Source organism: Festucalex cinctus, chromosome 21, assembly GCF_051991245.1.
Source record: "Festucalex cinctus isolate MCC-2025b chromosome 21, RoL_Fcin_1.0, whole genome shotgun sequence".
Lineage (NCBI taxonomy): Eukaryota > Metazoa > Chordata > Actinopteri > Syngnathiformes > Syngnathidae > Festucalex > Festucalex cinctus.
Genome location: NC_135431.1, coordinates 1,027,254 through 1,053,076, shown reverse-complemented (window position 1 = coordinate 1,053,076; position 25,823 = coordinate 1,027,254). Strand labels below are relative to the sequence as shown.

The 25,823-nt window shown below is 47.9% G+C and overlaps 5 protein-coding genes and 1 pseudogene across 5 annotated transcripts in view; 5 read left to right on the top strand and 1 right to left on the bottom strand.

Annotated features, from left to right (window-relative positions):
* Positions 1 to 224: 224 nt before the first annotated feature.
* Positions 225 to 5,085, top strand: zbtb1 (zinc finger and BTB domain containing 1). The gene is made up of 3 exons (XM_077510896.1): positions 225 to 668; positions 1,739 to 2,272; positions 2,634 to 5,085. The coding sequence occupies exons 2-3, from the start codon at positions 1,743 to 1,745 to the stop codon at positions 3,922 to 3,924; spliced, it is 1,821 nt and encodes a 606-aa protein (XP_077367022.1). The 5' UTR covers positions 225 to 668; positions 1,739 to 1,742; the 3' UTR covers positions 3,925 to 5,085.
* Positions 5,086 to 5,206: 121 nt separating this feature from the next.
* Positions 5,207 to 7,210, top strand: LOC144010544 (complement C1q tumor necrosis factor-related protein 3-like). Its single transcript, XM_077510897.1, has 3 exons — positions 5,207 to 5,371; positions 6,494 to 6,634; positions 6,859 to 7,210. The coding sequence occupies exons 1-3, from the start codon at positions 5,299 to 5,301 to the stop codon at positions 7,131 to 7,133; spliced, it is 489 nt and encodes a 162-aa protein (XP_077367023.1). The 5' UTR covers positions 5,207 to 5,298; the 3' UTR covers positions 7,134 to 7,210.
* A 1,085-nt stretch (positions 7,211 to 8,295) lies between these two features.
* Positions 8,296 to 9,513, top strand: LOC144010438 (complement C1q tumor necrosis factor-related protein 3-like). The gene is made up of 3 exons (XM_077510765.1): positions 8,296 to 8,540; positions 8,626 to 8,763; positions 9,191 to 9,513. The coding sequence occupies exons 1-3, from the start codon at positions 8,363 to 8,365 to the stop codon at positions 9,460 to 9,462; spliced, it is 588 nt and encodes a 195-aa protein (XP_077366891.1). The 5' UTR covers positions 8,296 to 8,362; the 3' UTR covers positions 9,463 to 9,513.
* A 439-nt stretch (positions 9,514 to 9,952) lies between these two features.
* Positions 9,953 to 15,754, bottom strand: LOC144010631 (myosin-6 pseudogene; annotated as a pseudogene).
* A 1,244-nt stretch (positions 15,755 to 16,998) lies between these two features.
* On the top strand, positions 16,999 to 22,368 carry cox7a2b (cytochrome c oxidase subunit 7A2b). Its single transcript, XM_077511054.1, has 4 exons — positions 16,999 to 17,156; positions 18,593 to 18,682; positions 20,749 to 20,833; positions 22,178 to 22,368. The coding sequence occupies exons 1-4, from the start codon at positions 17,139 to 17,141 to the stop codon at positions 22,234 to 22,236; spliced, it is 252 nt and encodes an 83-aa protein (XP_077367180.1). The 5' UTR covers positions 16,999 to 17,138; the 3' UTR covers positions 22,237 to 22,368.
* A 1,558-nt stretch (positions 22,369 to 23,926) lies between these two features.
* col12a1b (collagen, type XII, alpha 1b) overlaps positions 23,927 to 25,823 on the top strand; it is an 80,757-nt gene continuing 78,860 nt past the window's right edge. The window contains exons 1-3 of the mRNA XM_077511034.1: positions 23,927 to 23,983; positions 24,126 to 24,213; positions 24,392 to 25,532. Of these exons, the coding sequence (XP_077367160.1) occupies positions 25,036 to 25,532 (497 nt within the window). The 5' untranslated portion in view covers positions 23,927 to 23,983; positions 24,126 to 24,213; positions 24,392 to 25,035. The remainder of the gene's footprint in view (positions 23,984 to 24,125; positions 24,214 to 24,391; positions 25,533 to 25,823) is intronic.

Sequence of the window (25,823 nt, the reverse complement as noted above, 5' to 3'; positions counted from 1 at the left end):
ATTTTTTTATGACAGAAAAAAACTATTCCGCAAAATAGAAAAAAATATACTAAAAACAGAAAAGGAAAAAAATTATGACAGAAAAATATATTCAGCAAAACTGATTTTTTTTTTACAAAAAACAGGGAAAAAAAATACTCAGAAAACAGGGGGATAAATACTACAAAAACAGGGTGAAAAAAGCATTTAAAAAAAACAGAAAAAATTTACTCTAAAAAAAGACAATAAAAAAAGAAAAAGACAATAAAGATTAAAAGTATACTAAACTAAACTGTATGTGTCGATAACAATAAATAAACTCAAATGTGTGAAAATAAGTATTTAAGTACTAAATATTGTCGATTTACGTAAACCGATTGTTAACTTTGCAAGCGCAACCTTCCAACTTTATTCTGAAGGCGCACCCTTCAACCGGAAGTCTTTTATTTTATTCCTGGCGATGCACAGGCGATTGGTGCGGAAGTTGCATCCAGCATTAGTTGAAGAACAAGAAGGTGGACGAATCGCTTCTTCTTCTTTTTCCTCCTTTTTTCTTTCTCTTTCTTCTTCTTCTGCTGCTGCCCCGACCAGCAACTTTCCCCCCCGCGGAGGAACTGACGTTTTCAGCGGAGCCTCCGCCCATCTTCCAGCCGACCTCCGAGCTCCTCCGTCGGCCTCGGCGACTTGCGGTGAGTCGGTGTTGCGTTGCCTGAAGTGCGGGGGGGGGGAGCTTGTCTGCTTTGCGTGTTCGTTGCGGGGGTGGCGGGGCTGTTTGCCGTCCGCGTTCAAAACCAACGCACCGCCACGCTCTTGTTCCCGCGTCACCTTTCAATTTAAAATCGTTTCAGGCCGGTTGAAGTGACTTCGTTTGTCTTCTTGCGACGATTGGTCGTCACTAAAGTGGTACTAGAGACACATATGACCTTTGTAATATTCTCCATCTTTCCACGCTTTCCTTCATTTGTTATTATTTTTACTTATGTGCTTTAGTTTGGAGGTGTTGTCCCCCAGACTTCCGGTCGAGTCGACGTATAGTAGCTTGTTAGCTTGTAGCTCTGTGTTAGCCGGGCCGCGAGGGCGGGAGCCGCTCCCCTTCTTTTCCTTCCCCCTCGTCGGCCACACTTGACAGGCCTCTTCCCACAAAAAAATAAAATCATAATAAAGTAAAAAATATGGTTTAATTGCAACTTGTTTACTTGAAGCGAATAGTGTATATACACCACAGAAGAGGCGGGACTTCCGTGTTTTTGCACATCAGCCTTGATTCCGGTTCCGGTTCGAGTCGCGAACCAATACCTGCCCATTGGCCGGGAGCATGCGGTTGGGGGGGTTAGGGGGGTGGGGTTTGCGAGTGTTGGAACGCGGTCCACGTGTCGCAAACCGAAACCGGAATCAAAGCTGATGTGTAAAATCACGGAAGTAGGAAGTCCCGCCCCCTCCGTGGCACGTGACGTCACTTGTAGTGTTTTTTTGTTTTTGTTTTGTTCCGGTATCAGGAAGCTTTCGAAGTGAGCTGCAAATTATTATTTTTATATTACAATTGAGATGATAATTTTATTATTATGCAACGCATAAAAAAAAAGTCATAATTACAGTAATTGCATAATCTAAGATGTTAATTTTTTTGCTTCTCATGAAGAGTTTAGTTGTACAGTTTATGTTAATGGTGGAAGTACTTTGGTATATCTTGTTTTGTACATCAATAAAAACAGCATTTGGGGTGCGTGGACTTTTCTCAATTTCTTGTGGCGTCCCGCAGGGCGATGGCTCGTCCGAGCCACGGCGATCACGTCCTGCGGCAGCTGAACGACCAGCGCGAGTGGGGCTTCCTGTGCGACTGCCTGATCGCCATCGGCGACACGTACTTCCGGGCGCACAAGGCGGTCCTGGCGGCCTGCAGCTCCTACTTCCGCATGATGTTCATCCGCGACCAGCAGGGGGCGGCGCGCCTGGACCTCAGCAACATGCGCATCAGCGCCGAGTGCTTCGACCTGATCCTGCAGCTCATGTACCTGGGACGCGTGGCGGCCGGCGCCTTCGACTTCGACGACCTCAAGGCGTCCATGCGCTACCTGCAGATGTACTACATCCCCGACTCGCTGGACGACCTGCGCGACCTCCGCGGCGGCTCCGGCCTGATGCCGTCCTCGTCCGAGTGCTCCACGGCGGCGGCGGCCGGCGGCGGCGCCACCGGCGGGAACATGCTGTTCGGGGTGCGCATGTACGAGCGGCAGAGGCCCGCCTCCGATCAAGATCCCGCCGACGGCGCCAAAATGGTCAGCGGCACTGCCAGGTATTAAAATGACATTTGATCATTTCCACCCCTTTATTAAAAAAACAATTAGTATTTCTGAACAGATTATGAATGAGTTTCTGGTTTGGTCTGTAAGTTGTCCAAAAATCGGCAAAAATGTTGCTGATTGATTTCCAAGGTGAAAGCAGATGTTTGCAAAGATAATAAGTATCAGAGAATCAGAGAATATTTTCTGTTGAGAAGCTAAAATTTGGAAGATTTTAAGTGAATGTTTCTTAACGATTAATCGATTACCAAATTAACTGTTATGATAATTGATTAGGTGCCAGTTCAACGTAATTGTTGCACCTATTTTTTATTTGTTTTTATTTTTTATTATTAACGTGACGAACCTTACCAGGTACCTGGGGGTGCCCCCGCCCACCACCGAGGAGGCGGCGCCCCTTCCCGCCCTCCCGACGGCGGACGCGGGCCACCCGGCGGAGCAACCGTGCGACCTGAGGAAGCGCAACAGCGGCGGCGGCGGCGGCGGAAGGAGCTCGTCCCTGAGGGAACGCCCCCGCTTCGGCCGCACCTTCACCTGCGACGACTGCGGCTTCGTCTTCAGCTGCGAGAAGCTCCTGATCGAGCACATCCTCACCTGCACCAACCGCAAGACCTTCGCGCCGTCCTCCCGCGGCCTGGACGCCGATGACGATGATGACGACGACGACGACGACGACAGCGCCGAAGAGCGCCGGTCGGTGGCGGCGGGGCCGAGCGACGCCCACTGCGTTTCCATCAAGTCGGAACCCGGAGCCAGCCCTCGCCCCGAGGACCGGGAGGCGGACGGCGGCGGCGAGGCGGCGCCCGGCGGCTCCGGCGAGGCGAAGGCGACGGAGTGTTTCTCCAGCGACTCCTCGCCCGACTTTTTCGCCGTCAAAGAGGAAGTTCAGGACGGCTCCCCGTGCGAATTGTGCGGGGCGGCGCTGAGCGAGGACGACAAGTCGGCGCACTACCTGTCCAGCCACCTGGGCCACATCTGCGCCTGCGGGCGCTGCGGCCAGGTGCTGATCAAAGGCCGGCAGCTCCAGGAGCACGCCGAGCACTGCGGCGAGTCGGACGAGGCGGACGAGACCCCCGGCGCCGACCTGAGCTGCCCGCACTGCGGCCTGCCCTTTGCCAGCGAGAGCCTGGCGCTGGAGCACGCGCTGGCGTGCCCCCACGACGCCAGCGGCGCCGACTCCGCCGGCGGCGCCGATTCCGCCGGCGGCGGCGGTCCCGACCACCGGCGCAAGCACTTCTGCGCCATCTGCGGCAAGGGCTTCTTCCAGCGCTGCCACCTGCGCGAGCACTACACGGTGCACACCAAGGAGAAGCAGTTCACCTGCCAGACGTGCGGCAAGCGCTTCCTGCGCGAGCGCCAGCTGCGCCTGCACACGGACATGCACCGCGGCGTGGCGCGCTACGTCTGCCCCGTGTGCGAGCAGGGCGCCTTGCTCAAGCACGACCACGTGCGCCACATGATCAGCTCGCACCTGGCGGCCGGCCAGACCATCTGCCAGGTGTGCTTCCAGATCTTCCCCGGCGGCCAGCAGCTGGAGGAGCACATGGACGTGCACCTGTACGTGTGCGGCGTGTGCGGGGACAAGTTCCGCCTCCGCAAGGACATGCGCACGCACTACAACCTCAAGCACGCCAGGAAGCTGTAGCCCCGCCCCCACCCGGAAACCGCCAGGAGGAAAACGGTACGTTGACTTCAGAGTTGGATTTGGTCCGTGATCGAGCTCGATGAGAATTCAGATGCCGTTATGGCGGTACCTTGAGATAAGAGTTGAATTTGTTGCGGGAACACGTTTGGATCTCGAGACATCCAAATCATCCTTTGCCATTGGAATGAATGCAAATGCTTCTAATCTGTTCCAGCCTCCCCAAAAAAGCAGCAATGTTTTGTAATTAGGGGCGGAGCAACAATCATTTGAGATATGAGTATTGTGAGTGACAAGTTAAACTCGTATCTCAAGGCACCGCCGCACAAGAGTCGTAAAGTCAGGTGACGGTTGGGGCGGTCCCTATGATGACTTAAGACAAAATGAAACAGAGGTTTTTTTTTCCCACTGCACTTTGAACCCTCATCTTCTCACGCTCCTGCTTGGTTGCCATGTTTTGGGGGCGTGGCCAAGACTTCGGGCAAAACAGGATTCCTGGTGGACTTGAAACTGATGTTGGTGATTATTGATGGAAGCTCATCGAGAGGACTGGCGTGAGGTCAGAACCGGTTCTGTTGTGTGTTTTTTTTTGGACCGATTGGACCCGAACGGAACCTCAAGAGCGTCCACGTTGTTCCCCTTTATCAACAACACACTTTGAATAAACAACTGCGCACTTCAGACAAGTCTTGTTTGTGTTCTCAGCCAAACTTCAGCCGAGCACGATGATGATGTTGAATTTGTCATTTTTAACTTTTCATGTTTCATGTTTGTGGGTATTTTGTGCATCAATGTTGGTGATCCGTGGGCTTGGCTGGCAACATGTCAGCTGGGTTTGATAAGGCAACCCTGTCTCAAGAGTTGAACAAACTTTAATTTTTTTCTATCAAATGTTTACAGACCAAAGTTCAGAATTGAACCAAGTTATGAAATGTTGCGTTTTCTTATTTCCCAATTCCAAATGAGACGAGAGCTGTCGGGCAGCAAGTGATTCGTCATAGTTGAGGTTTGGCCTTGCAATCTGGGCTCCAGATTTAAAAGGGTTTACAATTGCCCATTCAACCTTAAATGTACCCCAAACTGTCATGACAAAAACTTGAATAGTTTTTCATACTAGAGACCTTGTTAATGTCCGTTTTCAAAAGAACGGACTGGACCCGCCATCCAGACTCTGCTATCAAATGTCCCTGGCAAGGGTTCATTGAACTGGCGCTATGACTACACCCGTGAGACGGATTCGCAAGTGCATATTACGTGACGTCCACGGCAAATATTTGTCAGGCCGCGTCCGTCCGTCCGTCTGAAGGGCGTCGCCGCCGAAGGTCGCGTGGCGGCCGTTAAATAGGGCTGCCGAACCGGACGCTAGCCCGTCCGGAGATGGCGTACCAGTGGGTGATTGCTGCGTTGTTGCTGTGCAGCCCGGCCGGGCTTTGGGCTCAGGATGTTCCGAGTGAGTTGGGACCACCTTTCACGTAGAAAACCCTTGGACTTTTTTTCGTCCATATCCGTTGTATCTGGTTTAAGGTCTTGTGTGGTAGAGCAGCTATCTTAGTAGTGCCACTTTTTGCCGACTAATTGATCTATAGCCGTCAATGGCACTGAATGCGTTAAGAAATAAGAGCAATGTTGTACAAGTTCCCACACCCTTCCATGAATCAAACTGATGCGTCTCACAATCAGGCTACGGGAAAAGTGCATCAGGGATCCTCTCTGTGTCACAATTTCCAGGTGGAGTGAAAGATGTGGACCCAAATTGAGGAGACTGATCAGACAGGAAATGAACAAAGCAGGGTGATTGATTGACAAGTGGGCAGGAAAACCATGACTTTGACGAGACGGAACTGGACGTGACGTGACCGGACTTGACAGAACTGAACCGAGCGTGGCGTGACGGGACCGAACTTGCCTTAACGGGGAGTGACTGTAGCTTGACAACACCGCAGCGCTTCGTAGACCAGACACCCAGCATGACCCACGTAACACCAGCACCCACACGGACCGGACAAACACAACAGACTAAATACAACAACACGAATGACCTAAAGATGCACACCTGGGGGGTGACAAGTGGTTGAGGGCACTGATCGGTCACACATTGGGAAGTTAGTTAGTTGGACGAGACAAGGGAAGAAACCAGAATACATGACAAAAAACACCAGAAGAAAACAAAATCCCAACCCCACAGAACCAAAACATGACACATGACAGATGAGGCGAGACTGGAAGACCCAAGGACAGTGACGATCACAGATGACATTGTGAGAAGAGGGAGCAGATGAAGGTACATTTAGAAAGGTGGATGAATGAGAGAGTTTGAGGGGCAAGAGTTAGGCTACAGGTAGAAGAGACAAGAATGGTGGAGGACTTGGGGTCAACCGTCCAGAGCATACAGTAATGAAAAACCGTTTTTCTACTATTGCACCGAATTGCCTTATTACAAGTGAGGACAAAATGTGTGCTCGTATATTGATCTTAAGCAGGATATTGAGGAATAAAAGCTCAAAGGGTTTTCCATATTCGCATACCAACTTGAGCAAGTATGAATGTGAACCGTGACGGATAATTGGCGCAGGTGGTCAGCAGGTGGCGTTCTCGGTGGCGCTCAAGACCGACGACCAGCCGGCGGAAGACCATGGCCCCTTCAACACAGAAACCACCCTGGTGTTCAAGAGGGTGGTCACCAACGTGGGCAACGGCTACGACGTCAACACAGGTACGACGTCACATCCCTCCCGAACGTGACTTGTTCCCGCTGCTGAAACAGGAATCTTTAGTTTTCAATTCTGCTCGCGTAACTAGTCCTGGCAATTTGAGGGATTTTTTTTTTGTAGTTTGTTTGTTGGAGGCCGAAGAACCAGCTTAGCTAAATGCCCTTTCCAAAACCAGCGCATCCGTTCTTGGGGTCACTCCCAATGCTTTGCTCTTCATTCCCGCCAGGCATCTTCACCGCCCCCGTCAAGGGTCTCTACTTCATCACCTTCACCGGCGCCGCCGGGTCGGAGGGGGGCCTGAACGCAGCGGTGGTCAAAGACGGCGTCAACATGTTCGCCATCTATGACTCCCAGAACCAGTTCAGCAGCGCCACCAACAGCATGGCCCTGCAATTGGACGTGGGGGACAAGCTGTGGGTCACCTTGTGGGCCAACCAGAGGATCTTTGACCAGAGCCGCCTCAGCACCTTCAGCGGCTTCCTCATCAGCCCCCTCCCTTAATCTCGCCCTGGCGCTTACAGGAGCTTGGCTTCCACCAAGGCGAGCACCAAAAACGAAAATAAAAATTTGAAAAATGACACTATAACGATGTTGTTGATTTTCTTCTGGTGATGTCATCACTCATCGCTCCCTTAACTAATGCACGACCATTCTTGAATGATCCCCTAATGCCAGAGGTGGATAATCCAGGTCCAGAAAGTAAAAACCTTGCCACAGTTTGGCTTTAGTCACAGGAGGTTCGACTTGACCGATTGGAAAGTAACTTGTTTACCTGCTGGTTGATTAGATGCACCTGTGGCTAAAGCCAAACTGTGGCAGGGTTTTTACTTTCCGGACCTGGATTACCCACCTCTGCCTAATGCTCCCCTGACCTACCCTCAGTGTTGGTGCTAGCTTTGACTCAGTGGTGACCAAGTTTGGTCCTCGAGAGACCCTATCCAGCCTGTTTTCTCTCCCTACTTGAACGCAGCTGAATCTAATGAAGAAGCCTGCTAACGATCCCGATCATAAATTAGGTGTGTTGTTGGAGAGAAACACAGAAAACAACCTGGATCGGGACTCTTGAGGACCGAACTTGGGCACATACCACTGTGCCACTGCCTTCCATAACTTCCCTAAAACTCCCCAACCTCATGTAACCTCTCTTAACGCTAACCTAACCCTCCCATAAGATCCCATAACCTTCCCTAACCTGCACTAAGGTCTCCGAACTCTCACCTAACCCCGCAGGGAAAGCTTGCGTAGCCACATTAGCATGTTGACATACAAGCTAGCTGCTAGCCCCTCTACACTAGCCACTCGTTATTGCAGACATAGGCACCAAAGTTCAAACAGAAGATAAACAGTTTGGTTTTAGCCGCAGGTGCTTCTACTCGTCACCACCTGTTAAGTAAAAGCACCTATGGGGAAAACCAACCTATGGGGTTCTTACTTTCTGGACCTGGTTTCCCCAGCCCTGTACAGGCTATTTCACCATGGAGGTAAATCTATAACGGCGTTTGCTTGAGAATATATTTCACAGCACTGACGAAAGATGTGATATGACCTCAATCTTTAGTTTCCTCACACACATCAAGAGGACTATGTTTTGGTGAAGCTCGGAAATGTTGCGTGCAAATGTTTGCGAACAAAGTCCACGTTCTCTTGAGCAAACTTTGCAGAGGTGAAGTTCAGATCAAAACGGTTGGTCTGAAGGCGAGAACTGGACTCTGTGATCATTTGTTTTTGCGATGGCGTGCCCGTACTTGACCACTGCGGCGACGCTGCTCATCGTGTGCGCTGTCGGCGGCCTTCGGGCTCAGCTGTTTCTCGGTGAAGAGCGCCCCGCTTTTGAACCGGACAAAAACGTCCTCCTGTACCAGCTGGGGGCACGCGTGGACAAGCTGGAGAGGGACGCAGCTGAAGCAGGTCAGTTGAAAAAGGTCAGTTGAAAAAGGTCCTTGATGAGTGGTTCCAGAGACCGTGAAAGCTCATCCTTGCGGTGTGTGTGCAGCCAAAGCACCGGTGTCTTTCGCGGCGGCGCTGGTCACCACGTCGGACTGGACCCACCAGGGCCCCTTCGACACGGAGACCAACCTGGTGTTCAAAAACGTGATCACCAACGTAGGGAACGGCTACGACTCCAACACAGGTAGGACGTCATCGTGTCTCTACGTTCTAGCTAACCTGCATGCAATATGGAAAAATCGACGATATACGGGGACCATTTACCAAACGGTTTTTAAGATAGATTCACCCCCGTATTCATACGTTGGAGATGAATCACAAGGGAGAGACATTCACCAGGAACCTTTAGCTTTAAGGAAATGGAAGGGATTTCTGGGAGAAGTTAATCTACACTTGATCCAGTCGTGTAAATCCATTCAGCATACCGGGAGAGTGGGACAGGACGGGACATAGGGTGGGCTCAAAGAAGCGATTGTTCCTGTTTGTCACTTGTGAGCTGAGTTCAGTAAATCCAGTCTGCAGTCAGCATGCGTTCCAAGAGTCGGAATCACTCGATTCTTATCGATTCCCGCTCCTAGTGCTAACACTGCCGTGTCCTCCTCCCCCCACAGGCATCTTCACCGCCCCCGTCAGGGGTCTCTACTTCATCCTCTTCAACGGCAACGTGGGCAACTCCGGGACCTTGAACGCGGCGGTGATGAAGAACGGCATCAACATGTTCGCCATCTACGACTCGCAGGGCACGTTCAGTAGCGCCACCAACGGGATGCCGCTGATACTGGAGCAGGGAGACAAGCTGTGGGTCACCATGTGGGCCAACAAGAGCGTCTTTGACCAGAGCCGACTCAGCACCTTCAGCGGCTACCTCATCAAAAGCATGTGAACGCCGCTGTCGACTCACAGGAAGACGCGCGAATAAAAAACCAGTAACGAACGTTTGTGTTTGTGTGTTGTGTCAAGTTGGCGGCATGGCGGTGATGTCGTCAGTTACCTACTTAGCAACCAGCCTCCATTTTGAAGAGAACAGACAGGAAGCTGTGTAAACACACGTGCATTTATTTGGGCTTATGTGACTTTTATTTTGAATAGCTTACTTTGTGACGTTAAATTGTGTTGTGATTCAAACATTCAGGAAGATACGTGATATAATGTAGACCACCTGTTGGCTTGGTGTTGGTCGTCCCGGAATAAGCCTGTCAAAAAAAAAAAAACACACACAGAAGATCACATTAGCTGTGCATCAATGTGAAGTTTTTTTTTGTTTGTTTTTAAAGTTTAGTGCTGTTCGTTGGCGCTGGAGATGCTGTCAAGATGCTTATTAATGTGCTAGCTTTAGCATCCTGCTTTTGATTGACCGGTGCCTTACTTGTGAGTCAGTCGTCTAGGCTCTTCTTGGTGCCCCCGTCCCTGGTCTTGGCCCTCAGCTTGTTGACTTGGGTCTCGGCCACGTCGGCTCTCTCCTGCGCTTCCTCCAACTCGTGCTGCAGCTTGCGCACTTTGGCCAAGTTGCCGTTGGCCGCCTCCTCGGCCTCCTCGGCAGCGCGCTTGTAGGATTTGACTTTCACCTGCAGCTTCTCCACCAGGTCCTGGAGTCGAGCGACGTTCTTGCGGTCTTCCTCGGTCTGGTAGGTGAGTTCTTTGATGCGGCGCTCGTACTTGCGGACGCCTTTGACGGACTCGGTTCCTCTGCGCTGCTCGGCCTCCAGCTCGTTTTCCAAGTCTTTGATGCGGACCTCCAGTTTCTGGAGTAGTTTCTTGCCACCTTTCATGGCGATCTGCTCGGCCTCGTCCAGGCGGTGCTGGAGGTCTTTGATGGTCTGTTCCATGTTCTTCTTCATGCGCTCCAGATGCGCGCTAGTGTCCTGCTCCTTCTTCAGCTCTTCAGCCATCATGGCTGCGTCCGTGATGGCCTTCTTTGCCTTTTCCTCGGCGTTGCGATTCTCTTGAACCACCTCCTCCATTTCACTTTGCAGGTGCAGGAGGTCCCCCTCATGCTTCTTCTTCTGGTTGATCAGGCTGGTGTTCTGAGAGTGCAGAAGCTGCATGCGCTCTGTGGAGTCGGTCAGTTCCTGCTCAGCCAGCTTGCGGCTCCGGTCCGTCTGCTCCAACGCGGCCCTCACCTCTTCCAGCTCAGCCTGGATCAAATTGTTTCGACGTTCGAGGACGGCAATGTTCTCCCGCAGGTCATCGTTCCCATGCTGCGCGTCGTCCAGTTGCAACTGAGTGTCCTTCAGGAAGGCCTGAAGGGTTTTGAGTTGTTTCTGGGCATCGGCCGCTTGCCGGTTTGCTTGGCCGAGCTGGATCTCCATCTCGTTGAGGTCGCCCTCCATCTTCTTTCTCACTCTCAGCGCTTCATTTCGGCTCCTGGTCTCGGACTCCAGGGAGGACTGGAGCGAGTCCACCATGCGTTGGTAGTTTCTCTTGGCCTGCTCCATTTCCTCGTCTTTCTCAGCCACTTTCCGCTCCATTTCGGCCTTGACTTGGTTGAACTCCAGTTGGGCTCGCAATATTTTGCTCTCTTCGTGCTCCAGAGAGCCTTCGGCTTCCTCCAGTGCTGACTGTAGCTCCGCCTTTTCTTGCTCGAGCTGTTTCCTCATCTTCTCAAGTTCACATGCACTTCTGCCACCCTCCCCGAGCTGGTCGTTCAGGTCCGAGATCTCCTCCTGCAAGTTCTTGTTCTCTCTCTTCACGGTTTCTAGCTGGTCCAGGCACTCCTCATAAGCATTTTTCAGTTTAAAGAGTTCGGTGCTCATTGTTCGTGCTTCCTTCTGGGAGGCTTCCAGCTCACATTGGGACTCCTCAAACTTTTGCTTCCACTCTGCCAGGACTTTATCGAAAGCTCGTTGTTTTTTATCCAGTACCGCAGAAGCTGCGTTGGACCTCTCAAGGTCCAGCATCAGGTCCTCAATCTCATTTTGGAGCCGGTGCTTGGTCTTCTCCAGAGAAGAACATTTGGCATTCGCCGCTTCAATGGCCTCCTCAGCCTCCTGCAGTCTTTGGACCAGCTTCTTTTTTGCTTCCTCCAGCTCTTCGGTTCTCTGGATGGCGTCGGTTTCGTACTTGTTCCGCCACGCGGAGACATCGTTGTTGGATTTGGACAGCGCCCTCTGCAGCTCATTCTTGGCTTCCTGTTCTTCATCAAACTGTTCTCGGAGCAGGTCGCAGTCATGACGGGCTGACTGCACAGCGTGCGCTAGTGCATTCTTTGCCTTGACTTCCTCTTCCAGTTGTCTGCGGAGGTCTTCTACTTGCTGGTTGTATGAGTTCTTCCCTCTGGTGAGCTGTGAGATCAAGCAGTCCTTCTCCTCCATCTGCCGTCCAAACTCGCCGTTCTCAGCAAGCAGCTTGGCTCTCTGGGTGGTCAAATCATTGACGGACCGTTGAGCCTCCTCATATTTGCTCTTGTACTCAGTCATGGTGTCCTCCATCGTCCGGCACATCCTTTCAATGTTGGATTTGCTTTTAGCCATGCTTTCCACGTTGGAGGCAAAGTCGTCCAGCTCTAGCTTCAGCTCGCTTTTTTCCTTCTCCAGCTTCTGCTTGACGCGCTGGAGGTTATCGATTTGTTCGCCTAGTTCGGCCACGCTGTCGGCGTGCTTCTTCCTCAGCGCGGCGGCGGTAGCCTCGTGTTGCAGGGTGGACTCCTCCAGCTCCCGCCGCAGCTTCTGGAATTCGGCGTCTCTCCTCTTGTTTAGCTCCACCAGTGCTGACGAGGCTCCGCCCGCCTCCTCCAGACGTTCGCTGATGTCCTCCAGCTCACGGGAAAGGTCGGAGCGCTGCTTCTCCACTTTGGCTCGCGCCGCACGTTCGGCGTCCAGCTCCTCCTCCAGCTCCTCGATCCTGGCCTGGTTTTCCTTCAGCTTCTTCTGGAGCTGTCCCGAGGCAACTTGCTCGTCCTCTAGTCTGGAAGTGATCTGGGATGCTTCAAAGTCTTTTTTCTTGAGCTTCTCCTCCAGTTGCTGCTTGTCATTTTCTAAATCCATCAAGCTCTCCTGAGTTAGCTTCACGTCGCCTTCCAGCTTCCTCTTGGAGCGCTCCAGCTCCATCCGAATCTTCTTTTCCTGTTCCAAGGAGCCCTCCAGGTCATCCACCTGCTGCTCCAGCTTCACTTTGGATTTGTTCAGGCTGTTGGCTTTGTCCTCCTCACTCTGAAGATCGTCCAGTGCCTGCTGGTGAGCCTCCTGCAGTGCTTTCTTCTCTTTCGTCAGCTTCAGGATGTTCTCATCCTGCGACGCCATCTCCTCACTCAAGTTCCTTACCTTATTCTCTGTGGCATGTTTCTCTTTCTCAACCTTAGCCAAAGTCAGCTCGAGGTTATCTATGTCTTTCTTTAACTCTGAGCACTCATCTTCCAGCTTGCGTTTCTTGGCTGTGAGGTCTGCATTCAGTTCTTCTTCGTCCTCCAACCTCTCGTTTATCTCCTTGAGCTTCGCCTCCAGTTGAATCTTGCTCTTGATGAGCTGCTCACATCGTTCTTCGGCGTCTGTGAGCGTGTCTTGCTCTGACTGGATTTGCAGAGTCAAATCGTTCTTCTCTTGAAGGAGAGTGACTATTTTCTCCTCCAGTTCCTTTCGACGCATTTCCGATTTCTCAAGCGCTTCCTTCAACTTGTTGAACTCATCCTTCATGTTGGCCATCTCCTTCTCGGACTCTGCGCTCTTCAGCAGGGGTTTGATCTTAAAGAAGAGCTTCATCCACGGCCAGTTCTTCACGCTGAGGAAAGAGCGAAGGTTCCACTGGATGACCAAGAGGGCATCTCTGCGCTCGACTAGCTTAGCAAACTGGGCTCTCATGAGTAGAGCGCGAGCATTGGCCTGGATTCTGGTGATGATTCGCGAGAGCTGCTCATCTCGCATCTCCTCCAGCGTGCCGAGTAGTCCAGCTTTAAAAAAGACTTTGGTGTGGCCGAACTTGTACTGCGTGTGGTCGATGTCCAATGAAGAAAGCAGCTTCTCGGCACTCTTCTTGCAGTCCATAAACTGACCCTCGGGGATGGCGGAGGCGTTGAGGATTCGGTACCTCTGTTTGAAGTCCCCGTACAGGACACGGTTTGGAAAACCCTTCCTGCAAATTCGGATGCCTTCCAGAACGCCGTTACAACGCAGCTGGTGCATGACCAGACAGTTGTCCATGACTCCCGGAGTCTTCCGCTCATTTGGAATCAGGCAGCGTACAAAGTGGGGATGCGTGGTCTTCAGATTGGTCATCAGCTTGTTGAGGTTCTCTCTGTGAAGAGCTGAGACCGTCTGGAAGGACGAGCCCTTCTTCTTGGCTCCTTTGCCACCTTTGTCGCCACCGTCAGCGCCCGAATAACTGGAAAATAACAGACTGAGAAGCTTGAGCGAGGACTTTTGATAGAGACCCACCACGGTTTCATTGAGAGGATCTTTGTTTTTTACCAGCCAGTTTGTTATGTTGTAGTCCACGGTTCCAGCATAATGGACAAGGGCGAAATGAGCCTCTGCTTTTCCTTTGGCAGCCCGGGGCTTCTCAAACATCTTGTTTTTGCCCAGATGATTGTCATAGAGCTTGGACTTGAAGGTCTGGTCACTGGCTTTGGGGAACATGCACTCTTCCTCCAGAATGGACATGATACCCAGCGGCTTTTCAATGAGATCGATACAAGCCTGCAGGTCCATGCCAAAGTCGATGAACTCCCAGTCGATTCCCTCCTTCTTGTACTCTTCTTGCTCCAGAACAAACATGTGGTGGTTGAAAAACTGTTGCAGTTTCTCATTGGTGAAGTTGATACACAATTGCTCGAAAGTGTTGAAATCAAAGATCTCAAATCCGGCAATGTCCAGCACTCCTATGAAGTACTGCCGGTGCTGCTTGGTGTCCAGGGACTGGTTGATCCGAACCACCATCCAGTTGAACATCTTCTCATACACGGACTTGGCCAGGGCGCCGATGGCGTAGTAGACCTGGTCCACGCTTTGGCCTTTGGTCACATACTCATTCCCTACCTTGACTCTGGGGTGGCACAACCCTTTGATGAGGTCGGCAGAGTTGAGGCCCATCAGGTAAGCAGACTTGTCCGCCGCTTCGGTCCCGTCTGGCTCGGCTTGCTCCTCCCGCTGCTTCTGCTTGAACTTCAGGTTCCCGTAGTGCATGATTGCGCCCGTCAGCTTGTAGACGCCCATCTTCTCCTCGCTGGTGAATCCCAGCACGTCAAAAGCGCTGTCCGTGGCCATCAGCTCCTCCGAATCGTTGATGGAGGACACCGTGACTTCTCCCTGGGAGATGTAGGAGTAGTCGTAAGGGTTGTTGGTGATCAGCAGCAGGTCAAGTAGATCTGGCTTCTGATTGGACAAAATCTGGTAGAAGATGTGGTAGTTCCTTTCAGCTTTGAGCTGAAAGGTGACGCGGGACTTCTCCAGCAAATAGGTCTCAATGTCCGCGGATGACAGCTTGCCGCTGTTCCCGAAGTGGATTCTGATGAACTTTCCAAAGCGGGACGAGTTGTCGTTCCTCGCCGTTTTGGCGTTGCCGAAGGCTTCCAGAGCCGGATTAGCCTGGATGATCTGATCCTCCAGCGTCCCCTTGCTGGGGTCCTTTTTGCCCGCGCCGCCAACGGCAGCGATGCTGGCAAAGTACTGGATCACCCTCTTGGTGTTGACGGTCTTGCCAGCGCCGGATTCTCCGGTGATGAGGACCGACTGGTTTTCCCTGTCCGTCAGCATGTACTGGTAAGCGTTGTCGGAGATGGAGAAGATGTGAGGAGGAGCTTCGGTCCTCTTCTTCCCTCTGTAGGCTGCCACCACCTCGGCGTCGTAGACAGGAAGCCATTTGTACGGGTTGACGGTGACGCAGAAGAGGCCCGAGTAGGTGTAGATCATCCAGGCGGCGTAGCGCTCCTTCAGATTGAACAGCACCGCCGGCTCGTGGAGGAACGTGAACATCGCCATGTCTTCGATCTTGTCAAATTTGGGCGGATTCTGCGGGTGGACGTCGGCCTCCTTCACGCTCACCGTGGTGCCGTCCTCCTTCTTCACCGTCACCGTGCCGCCCTCTTTGCTCTGGATTTGTCCCTTCGTGTACTCGACCTTGTGGTCCGCCACGAAGCACTCCGTCTTGATGTCAAACGGTCTAGTCTGAGCTTCCAGACGCTCCTTCTCCGACTTCCTCAGGTACGGAGCCGCCTTCCCGAACTCGCCCATCGCCGCGTCGGACATTTTTTTGAATTCGAAGAGAGCGGAAGCTGGACTGCGACGGGCGGGACGAGAGGACGCGCTTTTAAGGGCGCCCGCGAGAACCAAACAAGGAGATGCGTGAGGCAGGAAAAGAGGGAAAAAGGTGGATGCTAAATCTGTCTGAGAAGATGCGGCAGGGTCACAGCGGTGACCTTGGACTGTCAGGAGGCCATATTAGGAAGCGCGACAGCGCTCCTTGTCAATGTCACCTTTCAGTCCTCTCACCGCTTCTTTTAGAACACATCGGACCCAATGCAACCCCCCCACCCCGACTCACATACTTGTTGTGATGGTGACAAACAAAAGAACAAAAAAAATCCCACAAAAACTGGACCTAAGTGGTTTTTGGTCTCAAATTCGAATGCTAGCTTGTGCGCATGTGTGTGTTTGTTGGGCTGAGAACGTGAGGTGTCTTCTGTGTTATTAGTGCTACTTGCTGTCTGTTTTTGATCTTCGAGACGCTCTGATTGTGTATTTGTGCGTGCGTAGTGTTTGTCACGAGAGTAAAACGAGGATTAGCTTGTTTTGTTTTTTAAAACTCCTCTTTCTCACTCCTTGAAGTGATTGACTGGTGACCAATCACGGGTGTCGTGATAGTAGTTTTCACCTCATTTCATGTGCACACAAAAAAAATATTCCACAATATAGCCTACAAATGGAACACATCACAAACAAATATTTTGATTGCGCAACGGCATTTGATTCAACTAATATGTCGCAGGAAGAAAACTGGAAAAATAATCAGTAATATCGAATAAACAGTGTGGGTCACATAAATGAATGTCAGTCACGTGACGGCTAACATTCATTTAAAGTTAAGAATTTCAGTGCTAACATTGTATTTTACAGTCAATATGACAAATCGAGATTTTGAATCTTAAAATGAAAACACGGGAAACAGTTGAACAATTTGAAGATTCATCATTGATCTGAAATCAAGTTTTCTGGTCAATAATTTTCACTTTTAAAATAATCTTATTATTTACACTGTCATTTTAGTAAATTTAGTAGGCTTTTTTTATATACATACCTGAATCTTTTGACTTATTTCATTATTAATACAACATCTCGAGCGGGACCCACAAGAATTATTACTATAAATTAAGTCGAGGTCGATTATTTTTCAGTTGTGTTCTCATAACTGAAGTTGATTGAATTTGTCCATCACTGCGAGGACAAGTCAAGGTGACTCACGTGTTTCCAGCAAATTCCTTCGGGGGGCAGTAGAGGACACGGCTTTGAATGCGGGCTGCTAGAAGCTGGCGAAGAAGAAAACCAAACGCAGGATTAACGACGACGAAGAAGAGCGACAAGCGGAAGTAGTTTTCGTCCTTGTGAGCGACAACGAGAGAGGCAAACACACAAGATGAATCGAGGCGTTTTTGTAAGTTCTTCTCGTTCTTAGCAGTTTTTATTTCGTGTGTGTGCTTTGTGAACGTTTAATTTTCTTAGCGTGACATTAATTTGCCAGGACGCGTCCACTCAGCTGCATTTGGTGTCGGCTACGGGGTCAAAGGCGGCTAATGTGGTTGTGCTAACACGCTTGAAACTTACGTGGAGTCTTTCAAGCGTTTACAGTGACAAATGTCTGGGAATAATAGTGAATACATTTTTTTTTATTTGCACTTTTAATTGACGCTATTTCATGCGTTAGCCAACTGGCCACCGAGCGTCACAGGTTCAAATACGGTTCTGTACGTGAAGTGACGAAACAAAAAAATGAAAACTTGGTGACAGGAGGGGGTCAAGTGAGTCTGGGGGGGCATTCACGGCAAAATAACCAACTGCCTCATTTTAATCTGTAGAACTTATTTGCAGTAAAATAAAGAGTTTGTGTATGACCTTTTTTGTTTTTGTCAACTCACAGGTTCAAACTTTCATCATCTTAATTGTAAATAAATACATTTAAAATAACATGAAAGTGCTTTTAATCCCCCCACATGCTTAGTGTACACGGCATTTTAAGCTATCCAAATATACCACCTCTTTGACATTGAACATGAACACCCAACACAAGGGCTGTGCAGTTAATCAAAATTCAATTATTAAGCTCCACAATTACAAATTCAGGGTAATCGTAAAAAAATTAAATATATTTATTTGTTGTTGTTGTTGTTGTTGTTAATAATAATAATAATGCTGGTACTAATTTTTTAGTTGTTTAAATTTATGCATTTGCACCATTTAAAAAATAACTAATAAATTTAGTTTCATCCAAAAGGAACTTGCATATTTAGTGTTTCAAAGAATTTTTATCTGTCTTAATATTTATTTATTTTATTATTATTATTATTCTTTTACATTTTAAACATTTTTTTTGTTTTGTACCAAAAACATGCATCCTACTGCACAGTGCACAAGCTGACCTCCAACTTCCAAGTTTTTTCCAACATAAAAAAAAAAAATATTATTATAAATATATATATGATTATAAATTCTGTTTGGTCTAAAAGCAACTTATGTAATTATAGAGTTTCTTTTTTTTTTTCCTAATTCGCCTTCAATTTTTAAATGCTCAAACATTTTTTTGTTTTGTACTAAAAAAAATAAATCGTTTGAATAATTATGATTTCAGTTATTGGGAAATAGTCATGATTATTATTTAGCCCCACCCAACACAATTGCAGGTAAGGTGTAAAGGACTTAATGGACAGAACCTTGTGGACGCCACCAAGTGCATTGTTTGCTTGTTAATACCTCCAGGGGGCAGTGTTGCCAAACGTGTGACAAACAGGAAACGTGGAAGCAAAAACCGGGAACGCTGTAACGTGTTTTTCATCTTCACTTTGCTGATTGAGGATCATTCCGTGTCGTTCCCAGGCTCTCCAGCAGGTGGCGCGGCGGACCTTTTGCGGCTCGGCTCGGCGGCAGGTGAAGAACCGGGTCCCCGAGAACCAGAAGCGCTTTCAGGTAGCTCGCGTGCCTCGCAGCGGAGCCGCCTGCTTCGAATTGACTTGCACAAAAAAAGAAAACGATGTTCTTAATTGGAACAATATGTACACAAGCAGCAACCATTCCATCAAATGAATCTGGAACACGTTTTGAGGTTAGCACGTTGACGTGGTGCTTCCATTTTGCTCGCGCGGCCCCCTGTTGGAAAAGAAATGAAAAGGGAAAATTAATGACCCAAACGTGAATTTGGTGCTTGCTGAATTTTCCACGGAAGAGTCGGCGACGTGTGCGCGCTTCAGGCCGTTTGTCACCCCCGACTTGAAGTTTACTGGAAAAGTGAGTCACAAAAACAAAAAGTCGATTCAGCGTTTGATGCTCAAAAACTGTAACATATGAGCGTGAAAATCCGACAGCTTCATGCTAACACATTAGGGCCCGCCCCATATGCAATTTTTTTTTTGAAGCCGATACCGATTTTTGGCAGAAAAAAAAATACTGATTACCGATTAATCTCACGATTATTTAAAAATATATTGGAGTATGGCGATATATCGACATCGCGATAAATCATGTTACTTTGTCTCCCGATACGCAAGTATCGTGATATTGGTAGTTTTTGTAGTTAATATACAGCCACTTATAACGGCTCCATCGTTCATGACTTATTGAGCAATTACTTGGCGGGCCACTAGGGGGAGTGCCTCACAAGAGTGGCGGGGAAATGGACACAATATATATATTTGATACATTTATTTATTATGTATATTTTATTTATATTTATTTATATTATACTAAATTATTATTTTTAGTATTTATTCAGAATAACAAACGCTACACTCTTGCTAGCTGCTAATGCTACATAAGCAAAATGGTGCATTCAGAGTTGGTACGTTCACAGCATCGGAAACTTCGATTATAACGTTTTAAGGGGAAAATAATCGCCTCAATTGCTCGATTTTGTTTTGGCCAAAGTTTGAAGGCCAATAATCGGCCGATTAATCGCTCGGTGCCACAACACAATGGGAAATGTCGTTGCAAGGGTAAGGGAACTTAGCCTGAATATTCTCCAAAAAAAAAAAAAAAAGGTTTATGTCTCGTAAAACGCTTGATCCCCACTCGAACCCGATGACCTTCCGCCCGCTCGCAAGTCTGGTCGCTCGCGAAACAAAAAGTCGAACAAGCGCAGACGACGGCGAGGACGCGTCGCTTGCCAAACCGCAGCCGTCAATCTACGGCAAGCGTTACAAATCGGCTTACGCCGCCAAGTCCGTGTGATGGATCGGGGGGGGAAAAATGCAAACATGTGATGCATTTTTTTTTTTCTTCCCCGCCGTCACGTCGTTCTTTCACGGCCGCCGTCGCGCGACATTCTTAGACGACCGCATCGCCGCTTCACCTTCAACGTTCCCCCCGCCGTCCATAATTGATTACCGACGTCATTTTCAAATCGTATGCTCGATGCGGCCGCACTCGTCTGAACGCATGCTGCGTTTTTGATGAATGTTACGTGCGTGAAATTTGAATTAAGCGGCACAATGCACCCGCTTTTTTTCCATCTGAGAAAAAATGATGTCGCTTGCTGTTAGGGATGTAACGATGCATCGAAAATCGATGTAAACGGCTTCAAATATGCATCGGCACGAAAAATAAAAGCATGGATTCGCAATAAGGGTGCACTGATCGATTGATTGGCTGGCCGATTTATCGGCCCTAATTTCCTTAATTTTGGAAGTCCGATCCCTGAAAAATAAACCGATCTTTTCCACGAATCCTCCCCAATCAATGAGGTAATAAAGTTATAAAAAAAAAAGTTAATGTTTGAATGAGTGAATCGTTCCATCCCGACTCGCCTGTCGACTGAAACGACCAATCATGGCGCCGTTTGTGAATGTCACATGACCAAACTTAAAAAATAAATAAATAAAAATCAGATGAGCTGTGATTGGTCATTACGTGAGCAACTGATGTCAAATCACAAAATGGTCGCCCCCTAAGATGGATTTGACTGTTGAATTCATATTTGTTTGATATCTTCTTTTTTTTTTTTTTTTTTCAACTTGATGTGTTTTTTTTGTGTTTGTCAGATGGACGACGGCCTCCCGGTGCACCTGAAAGGCGGCACGTGGGACGGGCTGCTCTACCGCACCACCATGACGCTGAGCATGCTGGGTGAGTCATCAACCGTAAATAAACTCGGGCCCGACCGATTAATCGGACAACTATTGGCCTTCAAACATCGGCCAAAACAATGATTCTTTTTCCAATACAACGTTATCATGGAAGAAAAGTTTCCAACGCTGTGAAAGTACCCTGAATGCACCATTTTGCTTGCGTTAGCATTAGCAACTAGCAAGCGTGTAGCGTATGTTATTCTTTTTGTCCCGAGGCGCCCTTTAAAATGCTTAATGTCACCGTAGTTGGAGTTAACTGTAGAACTAAACTAACAACGTTAAGAACTGTACATTTAAATGCAAAATATGCTTTGTTTTTGCCTCGTGCTAACAGGAAGTTAGCAAATGCTAGCAGGAAGTTAGCATCGACTTGGGGAGTGTTTTTCCCTTTGTTGCGATTGTACTGGTGTTAATGTTTTATGTTATGTTTGTTTGTTTGTTTTTATGTTCTGTAAATCGTTTTGTGACAGTTCAGGCTGTTGGAAAGCGCTATATAAATAAACTTGAGTTGAGTTGAGTTAACGTGTGTAGCCCAATGACTGCACGGCACCACAGTGACCCCAAGAGGCCAAAACGCACCGGAACAGTCAGTATTTAGTTGTTCTTAATGTTTTTCTCAGATTATAAAGTGATATTTCAACAATTTTTTTGTCAAAATTCAAAGGTTTTTATTTTTTTAAACACATTTCGGCATCAGCCTCAAAAAATGCATATCAGTCGGGCCCGACTCCTTACATTGGGGAAGAAGAAAAAAAAACACATCTGCTCTTCATAGTACTTTGTCAAAATAAGTCTGCAGATGATGAAGTGATGTTTAAAAAAAAAAAGAGAGATGATTATAAAGCTGGTTAAAGTTTTGATTGATGGAGTGAGATGTTGCCTGAAGTGGAAAAACAGAGACGGCAGCAAACTGGCATGGAGGAACGTCAACAAAAAAAAAAGAATTATTGTTTGACGTGCTCGGCTCACCCAAAAAAAAAAACATGCAAGGGAGGTGAATTTTTCATTTTTCAGTCGCACACACGTTAGAAACGACTTTTGTGAATTTTCCTCAGAATGACAAAACGCAACGTGTGACTGGATTGACCGCTTCAACTTGATTACGCAACAATTTGGAAAGTTTTTTTTTTTCTTCTCCTTCTTCTTTGAATATTTTGTACGATATGACGTCAACAATGGCTGCTCAAAAATTGTCCTGATTATTTCTCAACACATCTTCTGGACTTTTATTATGTATTTTTTGAACAGTTTGAAGTTGAACAAGTGTAAACGATGATTCAGAAGAGTTTTGTATTGATTTGTGAATCAACTGTATGAATATTTTTGTTGCTGGCGCGCGCAGGTGCAGGCTACGTGGTGTACGTCTTGTGGAAGATATCCTTCCCCCAGAAGAAGGACTGACTCCGCCCCCACGTCGTGTTGTGATGATGATGATGATGATGATGATGATGATGAAGATGGTTGCGTTCCTCTCATGTTCATGGGATCAATATTTATGTCTCAGCGAGATTTATTAAACTTCTCATGACCGCGGCCCAAAGACTGATTATTGTATAGCGAGACCACACAAACATTTTTTGTTTGTTTGTTTTGTTCAACTTATTCAAAAACTTTGACAAAAAGAATCACACACAAACAAAAGTGTGTCAAACACTGCAAATATTATAAAGCGCTTTATGGCGTAGTTAAAGCGCGCTATTAAAATCAGTCCATTTAAACAGAAAAATGCGCTACGCTAGCTTCGTGCTAACATGTAAGGCAAATAACCATAAATGGGCTAACATATTAGCATAGATATTAGCATGTGTACCTGACCTGTATTGACTTTTTTTTAAATTATTATTTAGGCTGACAATAAAAAAAAAAAAGAAATTCTACTAACTAATATGTTGTAATAATAAAAAAAAGTTTACAGAATCTTGCTCATTTAAATGGTACACTAGCTTCATGCTAACATGTAATGCAAATAACCATAACTGGGCTAACAGATATTAGCATGAGGACCTGACCTGTATTGACCATTTCATTTTATTTTTAGGATGACTCTAAATTTTTTTATATATAAATATATATATATATATATATATATATATAACTAATATGTTGTAATAATATATATTTTTTTTTAAAGTATACAGAATTTTGCTGATTTTTAAACATATGCTAGCTTCATGGTAACATGTAATGCAAATACTGTAACCATAAATGGGCTAACATTAGCATGAAGACCTGACCTGTATTGACTTTTTTTTTATTTATTTATTTATTTTTTAAGGCTGACAAAATAAAAATATGTATGTTGTAATAAAAAATGTATACACAATTTTGCTGATTTTTAAACGGGCTAATGTTGGACAATGTAATCAGTCAGGCCCTCATTTGCATAAATCCCGGAAGTGCTTTCATTTCTACTCCAGCCAGGTGCCATCTCCACGTCTTCCGTTCGACCTTTCATCCTTTCTCAGCTTTATAGCACGTGTTTCTCGAGCGCACCGTCGTCAAGTGGGCCTTTTCCTGATCCTGACGGAGAAGAGAAGATGAAGTTGAAGTTTGGAAGCTCCTCACGGCCTTTCTGTGTCGCGTTCTGCGCTTTTGACGGCGGCCACAAGATGGCGGCCCCGCTTAGGCCGCAGCAGCTTCTTTCTTTCTTTTTTTTCTTTTTTTTTCTTTTTCCTCGAACCTGCGTCCGCCACGTGAAGACTTGCTATCCAAAAGTTGATCAAATATTGATGAATGTTTTATTTTTTTATTTTTTTGAAAGACGAGTGTTTGGGAGGTAAAAATGAGCCATTCGTCGAATATGCTGAATCGGCACGAAAAGAATTAGCGCATGTGAAAAGTGTCAAAGTTTCCTACAGTGACTTTTGGTGTTTGCGGTCCGCTGGGTGGGCGCAAACCCCCCTCGTCCACCCCCCACCTCCACTCCTCCTTTTAAGTGGGGCGCGGAGGGGGAGGCTCAGCCCACTTGGAGGAAAATTCGACGACGCCCGCCGAGCTGCTACCAGAAGCTCGGGACACCCTCCGAGAAGCGCTCCTCTTTCCTCCTCCCCCTCCTCCTCCTCCTCCTCCTATCTTCTTCATCATCATCCTCCTCCTCCTCCTCTTCCTCTTCTCCTCGGTGGCTCAACGCTTCCAGACGAAGCTCCAGGTTGGTGAAACTCATCCGATCGATGTATTCATTGATGACGTTTTGCGCTAATGAAGGCACGTGATGACGTCAGCTGATTCCACGCGTCCACTGTCTCTTTTTTTTCTTCTTCTTTTTTTCTTCTTCTTGTTTCTTCGTGCAGGGCAAAGTTGTGTCGGTTCAAGTCGAAAAGTTGCCGTCATCAGTTTTTTTTCCAATTTGGTTTGAATTTGTTCGACGTGCGCGCGCAGGTACAACAACACAATCTCTCTTCTACTATTTTCTTTCCTTCCTTCCTTGTTTCTTAAATCTGCTTTTCTTCTCCCTCCTCCTGTTTTCTCCTTGCTCCTCTTGTTCAACATCTCCTTTGATTTGTCCTCCTCGTTTTTCTATGTATCTCCTCCTCATCATCTGGTTTCCTCCTTCCAGCACGTCTACTTTTTACTCGCCATCCTTCTACCACCTCCTTTTTCCCTCTTCCTGGTTCTCCTTCCACCTTCTTTCCTCCTTCTCATTTGTCAGTGCCTCCTCTTAATTGACTTCATGTCCCTCCTTCCTCCTCCTCACGGTTGTTCATCTTGCTCCTCATGCTTTTCAACTTCTGTTCTCCTCAGCTGCTTCTGATTTCTCCTCCTCCTCCTCCTCATGGTTTCCCTCCTCCGTCAAATGACCAACTGCCTCCTTCGCACTCCTCACGTTTCCAAACCAATTCCTCCTCCTCTTTCTCCTTCTCCTTCTCTTGTTTCCTCCTTCCATCTCTCAATCATAGCTCCTACCACCTCCTCACCGTTTCCTTTTTGTTCCTCCTTCCTCGCTCACTTCCTTAAGTTTCCAATACCTCCTTCTGCTCCTCTTTCCCCTTCTCTCCTGCTTCCTCATCATTTTTCCTCCCGCTTTCTTTTTCCCTGAACAGCTCCGGATTTCTCCTCCTCTTCCAGTCCTCCTTTCTCCTTCCCTCGCTTGTTTCCTCCTTCCCCCCGTTTTCTCTTCTTGTTCCTCCTTCCTCGCTCGCGCCCTCAAGTTTCCTATACCTCCTTGTGCTCCCCTTTCTCCTTCTCCTCTGTTTCTTCTTCATGTTTCCCTTAACAGCTCCTTCTAATTTCACCTCCTCCTCATGGTTTCCTCCTCCATCAAACGATCAACTGCCTTCTTCTTACTCCTCACGTTTCCTTACCCATTCCTCCTCCTCTTTCTCCTTCCTTCTCTTCTCTCACTCATGCCTCTTATTACCGCCTCCTCCCCCCGTTTTCCTCTTGTTCCTCCTTCCTCGCGCGCTCCCTGGAGTTTCCTATACCTCCTCGTGCTCCTCTTTCCCCTTCTCCCCCCTTCACTCGAACGCAAGTAGCCGCCTCCTTTGCGCTCACGCGGCCTGGGTTCTGACATGTGGTCCTCCTTCCCCTCCTCCTCCTCCTCCTCACATGTCGCGGTCGTGGTCTCGGCGGCGGCGGCGCTGTTGGCAGCCGTCGTCCACGCCGCGGCGAGCCACAGGAAGCGAAGATGAAGAGTGGGCTGACTCTGGCGGCCGCCGCGCTGCTGGCGCTGGCGCTCTCCTCTGCGGCCCAGGAGCAAGGTAAGACCCTCCCCCTTTTTGACCTTTCACCCTTTGCCCTTCCTGGCCTCCTGCTGCGTTACGGTTGTGAATCGAAGAAAGCGAGAACGTGTGATTGAAAGGTTTGCTGAAAAAAAAAAAAAAAAGTTGCTCCTCATATTTCAAATGTCATTGTTGATTTTTTCTGCTAAGCATATTTCATATGTTGTCAAGGTCCCGTTATTTGGATGTGATGCCTGTTTATTGACACGAATAACATTTTGGAAGCCTTTTTTCTTTTCTTTTTTTTTTTTTTTAGCTCCCGAGCAATCA